This window comes from Ovis canadensis, chromosome 20, assembly GCF_042477335.2.
Source record: "Ovis canadensis isolate MfBH-ARS-UI-01 breed Bighorn chromosome 20, ARS-UI_OviCan_v2, whole genome shotgun sequence".
Classification (NCBI taxonomy): domain Eukaryota; kingdom Metazoa; phylum Chordata; class Mammalia; order Artiodactyla; family Bovidae; genus Ovis; species Ovis canadensis.
In genome coordinates, this window is record NC_091264.1 from 28,049,144 (window position 1) to 28,057,760 (window position 8,617).

The 8,617-nt window shown below is 48.6% G+C and overlaps 1 protein-coding gene across 1 annotated transcript in view; it reads left to right on the forward strand.

The window, feature by feature from the left end:
* Positions 1-3,035, forward strand: part of GLP1R (glucagon like peptide 1 receptor) — a 38,602-nt gene extending 35,567 nt beyond the window's left edge. Inside the window, exon 13 of the mRNA XM_069564673.1 lies at positions 919-3,035. Coding sequence (XP_069420774.1) covers positions 919-1,086 — 168 coding nt within the window. The 3' untranslated portion in view covers positions 1,087-3,035. The remainder of the gene's footprint in view (positions 1-918) is intronic.
* Positions 3,036-8,617: the final 5,582 nt, after the last annotated feature.

Below are 8,617 nucleotides of genomic sequence, written 5' to 3' on the forward strand. Positions count from 1 at the left end.
AAGCTCTGGAAAGCAGATGTAGAGGCGTGTCCGCTGGCTGAGCTCTCTGGATGCCCTGGGCTGGCTGTACAGCTTCCAGCAGCCTCTCTGGGGGACCGGAATCACAGGAGCCAGCCGCAGCATCGCCACAGCCTTCAAGGGACTGGGGCTCTGCACTGTTACTTGGATTGTATCTTTCTGCTCTAACCACATGGGCTCCAAGCTTCCACCCTCTCGAGAAGGCTCTTGCCGACGGGGAGGGCTGAGCTCTGCTGAGCTGAGCACAGCAGCAGTTCTGCTTGGCTGAACTCACCTGGGCTGCACCCTCTGTGGGTTGAGTCCAGTTCCTGGCTGGGATTAGTTCAAATCCAGGCTGAGAAGTGCTTGTCCGCAGCCTGCTCTTTCAGGCTGCTGCTAGTCCCAGCCTCATTCTCCGCAGCTCCTCTTCCCTTCCATCCTGGAGCCAGGATGAAAGCCCTTGGGGGAGTTTAGAGGGGTCTGGTGTTGACACCGCGAGGGGCGGGGCGGGCTGTCCCTCTTCTCAGTTGTCCGAGAGGGCTCTGAAGTCAGACTCTCTCTTCTCCTTTTCTTCTCTCTCCACCTCCCTTCTCCCCACGTCTCTCTGCCACTCCTTCTCTTCCGCTGACTGATACTGTGATGGATTGTGAAAGGTACTTAGCTGAGTCACAAGAGTTTAGAGATGCGAGAGACCAATTAGATCGGCAAAGCCCATCTCCCTCCTGAGAAGAGGCAGAAAATAGGAGACGACAAGAAACAATTTTATGGCGATATTAATTTAGGTGCCTGAAGCCCTTGACTTGTGTCTCTTAATATAAAGTGCTGGATTTTTTTCCCTTCCCTCCTAATGTAATCATGAGGCCATTTCGTGGGCAGTTGGTTTGCCTGATGGCCTCTGCTTCCCTCCTTTCCCCGCGGAAGGTCCAGATGGAGTTCCGGAAGAGCTGGGAGCGCTGGCGGCTGGAGCACCTGCACGTCCAGAGGGAGAACAGCATGAAGCCCTTCAAGTGTCCCACCAGCAGCCTGAGCTGCGGGGCCACAGCAGGCAGTAGCGTGTACGCAGCCTCCTGCCAGACCTCCTGCAGCTGAGACTCAGGCGCCTCCCTCCATGTGGCTCACTGCCGGCCTGGGTGGCCACCCCAGGTGGAAGAGACCCTCCCAGGGACTGGGGGGCAGGGGGCCGGGGGAACACCACAGGCACACACGCTCCTTCCCTGCGTTCCCGTCCCAAGCGCATCAGACAGGCAAATGGGCAGTGCCTCCTGGGACCTGAGGACACATTTTATTCCGAGGAGAAGCAACCTGTTAATTTGATCACTGTGGCGGGTGAAGAGGAAAAAGCAATTGCTGCTAAAACAAGGAGGATTTCTTCTCATTAAGCCACAAGGCCCCTGGGGTTCCCCCAGACAGAGCAGAACATCAGCCCCAGACTCAAACTCAAGGTCAATGGCTTATTAGTGGCCTTGTAAGAGGACATGGTTCTGCAAGAGGCGGATACGACTTCAGCTAAACACGGAGCTCGGGTAACGCCAGCCGACTCTGCCTGCCTCCGGTTGGCATCACCACCCCTGCCTGCCTCCTCTTTAGGGGACGCTGGGCACAGGCTTGTTTCCCCTCCTCTGGCCCCTCATCTCACTGCCCACCCTCCAGCAGCGATTTCTAGAAGTGGTTGTGGGGGTGGTGTTGAGAATGAACATCGAGAAGGTGCCTCAGAGTTTCCCCTTTCTGGCCCCCACTGCTTCCTTGGGTGTTTGAGTTGCTTTGGTGCCTGCTCCCAGAGCAGGTTCACTGTGGAGGAGTCCAGCCCTGGGTGGGAGCTCTGACTTGTATTCTAGAGATGCTCGAGAATCCTGTGGGGCTCATCTAGGGGACTTTAGGAATGTCCGTGCTGGGAATGTAGATTACTCTCTACTGTTGGGAACCCACAGGCACTGAGAGAGAGACAGCCTGCCCCTCTCCATGGAAATAATTTTTACCTGTGACTGGATTACTTACCTTGCATGGGCGTTTGAGTGCGCTGTCTTAACTTTAGGGGATGTGACCAAAAAGAGACTCTTCCGGGAACTCTACCAGTCCCCACCATGATCAACGGGGGTGGCCTTCCCCTCCCTTTGGTTACTTCCCTGTGAAATTCCCCCAACGTGGGAGCTTGTATATACTTTGCTCATTTCTCTGTCTTTGCTGTGAATAGTTTCTGTCTGTACAAACGTGCAATTCTGAATTTTCCCAACTGGTGGAAACAAGCAGTAAATCACAGTGGTGGTTTTGATGTTGTTTGGGGCTGTACCGTAGTTATTAATTTGACTCATCCGTGCTTTGAGCTACTTAATGTTCGCCCTGCCTCCAGTCTCATCCCATAAATAATGAGCCTCAGGGAAGCTTAGACAGGCAAAACCTTTCAATCTAGCCACGGAGGAAAAGCAGGCATGTGGCACCACTGCAGAGGCCCAGACAGAAGGGGAACAGCCACGCTACGGAGGCTGGCAACTGAGTTCACAGGTAGAGGACGCAGAGCAGAGGAGAACCCTTGGGAGCGCACGTCTTCTGGGAGGGCAGAGGGAGAGTCTCCGGGTGAATTCCTAAGTGAATTGATCTTTCCCTCCTTTTTTTGAATGGCGGGAACCCTCCCCTAAAGCCTTGTGCCAGACACTCTCCTCTGCCCCTCAGAGAGACACAGGATGTGCAGGGAAAATAATAATGGTACATAAAACACATCAAGCAGAAAACCTCTTATACTTCAGCTTCAGTGGAGTGCTGTGTCTATGTTAATAAGGAAGTTGAACCTCAGGCTAAAGAAAGGATTTGTGCAGGCTGCCTCTTTGAGAAAATGTAGAGAGCAGGGGGTGGGGACATTCCTGCCTCCCCAGTCAGGAGGGCAGACAGCCCAATAGGCATTGGTTTTCTCTTTGGAGTTGGGGCTAGGGTGAGAAGAGTGCTGGTGTGTTTGATTGGGTGGGATCCAGCTCTGGTGCAAGTGTTTCCATTTTGGGTAAGCTGGAAGATTTTTGAGAATCATTAATAAACTGTACAACAACGAAGAGACAGATTAATATTATTATCAAGAAATAAATTTTTGAGGGGAAAGATTGTGGGGAGAAAGTGTTTAGTTAGGCACTTGGGAAGGAAGCTCAGACAATTTGGTTTTATGCTCTAAGTTCTTTTCCCAACGGGTACTGATTCCTGGTTGCAGAGTGCTCATCACACCCTCAATTGCCCCAAGCCTTTTAAACACCAAGTAACGTTTTCCTTGTCAGATACATACCAGATACTGAATTGAAGAAATATTTTCTTTGCTCTAAGACCCACACTATTAATATTCATTTTAGTGGCAATGCACTCTTTCCAAAGCTATTCCCAAACTAAATATAGCTCTCTAACAGATCTGGGAATTATTGAATGCAGTGTGCTCAGAAATTCCTCTGGCTGTTTACATGCCTGGTGCCCAAAGTCTGGAGCTTGCCGAGAAAACTTGCTTGCCTCTGTCCTGGGGCAGGGTAAGGTGCTGTGTGTGTGAGCGGTGCAGCCAGGTCTGATGACTGTCATGAATGGAAGCCGAGTTCAGCACTCTGGCCAGCTCCCCACTGACCTTGTGAGGGGCTTAAACCATGTCAACTGATCTTTTTCATCTGAATCTTTTTGGGGCAGCTAAACCACAGAACTGAGACAAACCAGTTACATTGTCTTCCCTTTAGAGCAGCTTTCCTGATTTGCAGGCGTGATTTGCAGTTGTCTCAATGCACTTTTATCCTGGAGAGTACAGCAGTGGAGTTCTCAGAGACTCAGCAGGGAAAGATCTCGGACATCTCATTGCTCTGATCTGGAGAATTGAGGAGGGAAGCTCACAGAGGTGATCTGCCCAAGGTCACAGGGCTAGATGGTGGCTGAACTAGGAGAGGACCCAGGCCAAATTCTGCCTCCCAGTCCAGTGAAGCCTCTGGAAAGGATAGATGAAAAATAGAAATGGCCATTCAGGACACTCTTGGTGAAAGTTGGCAGTGTTGTGTGGAGTTTCTGTTAAAGAGAAAACACAGCAGCGAAGAGAGACAAGTCAGTCGGTGCAGGTGCCATTTCAGTGATTTATGCCACTGAGAAGAGGGGCGGGTGTGCTTTGCTGTCGTCCCACGTACCTCATTCATCCTTGTGTTCAGATTAAGAAATGAGATGCATTAGAGCTCAAGTGTACACAGAAGCAGCAAGGAGCCGTTTCGGATAGCAAATCCAGCGGTCTTTCGGTGGGCTGGCTTAGTGTTTTTCTGATGCACCTGTGCTCGTTTGAGAAGTTGTGTGTTCTAGTAGCCCTGCAGAGTGGACTAAAAGAGCCTAGAGAAGGACCTAACAACCTGACCCTCAGCATTGCCTCTCTAGTACTCCCTGAAGTTGGAGACGACTAGCAAGCCTGGAAAAGATGGCACAGCCGCCACCGAGGGCAAATAGAGTCAGTTCACATCCAGGTGCCCACAGGCTTGGCCCCCTTATCTGTGTGGGCCACGTTTCAGCAGCTCCTGTCCCCACTTCTTCCTCTGTTTCTTCTAGAAGAAGACTGTGCGTGTGTGTGTGTGTATGTGTGTGTGTGTGTGTGTGTATTTTTTCCTGTGCATAGCAGTATAAAGTTAGAGATGAATCCAGAATCATTCCCCCTCCCCACTGTGAAGGTCAGGGGACTGCACAGCAGCGGGGCAAGAATGGTGGGAGACTGAGCTAGATGCTTTCTCTCCATGCACAGACAGAGCTCCCATTACTGCTAATGCCTGCGACGTGCCCAGGGAAGGCAAGATGCACTCCGAAGGTTTATTTTCCCTCCACTGAATTGATTCTAATCCACAGTGCTGACCCTGCTTTTGGCTCCAAAAGCTATAAAAGACATGTCGGCTCCCTCCGCTAAGACAGCTATGTGAATGACATCCTAAATACACAACAGAAACCAAATTAGAATCAATTCTTTTTTTTTTTTTCCTTTTCTTGGCTGCAGCAAGTTTTCTTGGGGGAAAACATGACCCAATGTGAGAAACTTCTGCAGATAGCATCACCATGCCCCTGTGGTATTATCTGCTGACTCAAACCAGCTCTCCGGTCCCCACACTGCGGGCTGTATCAAGGAAGCGTTGTTAAGCAGTATAATTTGAAACACTTAACGCCACAGTGTATCCACGGTTATCTATAATTACTTCTGCTCTGTCTGTGGATACAGATTGGCAGGAAGCAGATAAGTATAATTGTTTTCCAATTAACTCTCAAAGTCTTTTGGACTTGGCCTGTATCTGAGTCTATCTGAGGAGTGAATTTTCCCTCTTCCCCTTCTGCCATTCTAGCCGGTTTTTTGGGATCTCAGCCAGCAAGGGAACACTCTCCCCTTAAAGCATCCTACCTCTTCCCCAGCGCAACATTTACCCCCTCTCACCTCCCGTCCCTGCAGTGGGCTTCCCACGCTTCTCCCTGGCTGCATCAGTAAGAGGTGAGCCCACCAGCTGTGCTAGGAGTGCCATGCTCTTGACTGTGACCAATTTCAGGGTACAGCTAGAAGGGAGGTGCAGTCAGGGCTGAAGTCACATACCGCATCTTGCACTGTAGTACAGTGAGGAGGGCTGCAACCAGTAGCATGGATCCTAACTTACATTGGGGTTAAGCAACCTTTCCTGATGGGGCCTGTCAAAGCTCTCATAGCCCAGACAATCTAGTGTGACTCATTATCTCTGTACAATCCGGGAGAAAAAAAAAAAAAAATATATATATATATATAAATGAGAATATTTGGATTTGGGGGGGGGGGCGGTACTCTCAGCCAAGTTTGGAACATACAACAAATTAGATCTTGAGGTTTCTCTGCAAGGGGAGCCAGTGAGAGTAGTCAGGAAGGGGCAAGATTCGTAGCTGACAGACAGAGCTCGATCTTGCCAAATGGTTCATGTGTTACTTCCAAATCTGCATTTCCTCTAAGCTTCTCCCACTAAAAATAATCATCATACCCTCGGAGCAGATAAACCTGAACGTTTTGGAGCAGGGGTCAGTGGATACAGAGCTGAGATGCACCAAGAGGAAGGTGAGTGAAGCTCTCGGGAGGGACAAAACAGAATTTCTGTCTTCAGTTCTCTTGAGGGATGTTGTGCTTCATGAATGTTTAAACGAGGTAATCTTCATGCGATTTCTTAATATATAAACTCATGTAAAATATGACCCGCGACTACAGGTAGCAAATGTGTGTGGCATGTAATTCGTGTACAGGTGCAAATGGATTCACACTCTGTCCTAATCTGCCTTGTAAGTCAAATAAAAACCTGTCCTTACTGTGTCTCTCCAACTCTTCCTTGGGGGGAGGAGGTTTCCTGCAGTGTCGACCCAGGTGACTCACAGTGCAGCAGGAAAACACAAAAGATGCCATTTCCAGCCCCAGGGGAGGAAAAATTCTGGCTCATTACTCATATCGTGATTTTCATCTTCAAAGCACTTACCAAGTACTAATTTATCCATCGAAGCCTTTGTGCAGGGACTGCAATGTCATTTAATTAGAGAAGTCGGGTGGTCGAGTGGCTTACACAATGACTGGCAGCCAAATGGATGTGTATTCTAATTCTGCTCATTCATTTGATCTCCTGTCTAAATGAACTCAGTCCATTAAATCCATCTTTTAAAAAAGCACAAACCGTGTTTGCGAAGCGGCCACAGAATTTGAATAGAGCTGCCCTAAGAGATTCATCTTTGGAAAAATGAACTTTCCCCCTAATTTGTGACTCGCTCTCACAGAAGAGCAGTGTGACTGCAGATTCTCCCTGAGCCCTCCACCATTTCAGTCACCCCCGCATAAAGATCACTACGCTTATCCAAGTGTCTCCTTAAACACAGCTCTCTTTTAGACAAGCTGTGGGAATTGTCCCTTTCAGGCTTAATAGTCCTAAATCTGAGTCTGAGAGCAAACTACAAATACAGCCAGCCAGCTCCTAAGTGCAGGCAGAACATCTGTGTTTATCTGTACCAGTGCTGCTTTCAGCCTCTTTCACTCCTCTGTTGACAGTCTCATCTTTCTGGGTCTTTGCTCTGCCACTCAGCAGGAGCAAGATGGAGCCAGGAGGGTTCCTCTCCCTTGCCCACCCCCAGGAAAACACCTGCCCAAACCAGTAATGACCACCACATTTGTGTGCATGGCAGTCACAATGATGCAGGGAAAGGGTGCCCAGTGGCTTAACAGGGCTTAGCTCCAGCCTAAAGAAAGCGCAAGCAGAGCTGCCCACTCTGCTGAGGGCCAGCCCTGGAGGAAACAAATGAGAATTCCTGGCCGCCAGACCCATCTGTGTTCACATGTGATATGAAACCACATTCCAGGGATGGATCCCCACTGGTGGGGATAAGTGAGTTCCACACAGAATTTGTGAAGGATCTCACTCATCTGTCAAGAATGCTGACATTCCCCAAGGAGTAGGAAGCCCCCTGCCCCAACCCAGAGTCTTCTGTTACTATCCTCTCAAAAGACTATAAACATGCTGTTCAGTATCTTTCAACTTCTCCCCACCTTTCTCTTACACACACATTTCTCTAAAGAGAAATACTGAAAACAGGTCTCTCTTGCCAGAAACAGTGGCAGGGGGGCGGGACCGCAATACAAACTGGAACAGGTGGCACATGTAGCCAGGGAGCTGGAGAAGAGGGGGAAATAGGTTCCATACGGGGATGAGGAAGGAGAAGAGACTGAGTATCCGCAAGGGTGGGAAGGACAGGCGAGAAAGAGACAATGAAGAGATGGAACATGAGCAAAGTGAATAACGGAAAACAGCGGCTGCTTAAACGGGAAGAAGAGCCTAAGTAAAGAGGAGAGGAGATTGCAGAGGTACAGAAAAGAATAAGGATTACAAGCGGTGAGCTCCAGTGGGCCAAGCCAGGGGGCCCATCTACTCAGTTATTAACTCCTTTTTCCATAAATCTGAGCTCTTCCCCTGGAGAGTTCTCTAATCCCAAGCAGTGACAGATTATTTTCTTTGGTACAAAGGCTCATTTTAACTAACATAATGATTTTAGAAAAAGACCCACAGCCTAGAGCAAATGCAATAAAAAAAAAAAAATTCCCCCTACTGATCCAGGGCTCCAGTGTGAGAATGAATTACTGTGGCTCTTCCTCATGTAGGACCTATAATAGACCTCAGAATTTATTGGTGTTACAACCTCCAAGAATAAAATCAATAGCTGAGAATTATAAACACCGAGCAGTCCCATGCCAAAGGATGGGAGCTCTCTGGGGCTGAAGCAGGCTGGTAACACCTGGAGAGATTGCAAGGAGTTTTTCTTTCTTTCTTTCCTTTTTTTAAACTTTCAGTTTTTCTAGGATGAAAGAACAAGGACTTGAATAATAAATGTTTACAGAAGCCTTTTGGTTCTAAAGACCTAAGGTGCAGTTAGAAACACAGGTCAAGACTTGGGAATGCAAGTTTAATAGCTACAACGAAAAGGCCATGGTTATCCTGCCTTTTAGGTCCATTCTTCAACAATCTATAACCATCTGTGTACATTTCTGGCTTAAAAAGACTAGTGTTTTATTGCCATGTATTTTGTCCCCCAGAAATTTCAGAACCTTCAGAATTCCTAGGAGACTGAATTTACTATTTTTATTGACCACCCCCCCCCCGGGTACCTGCTA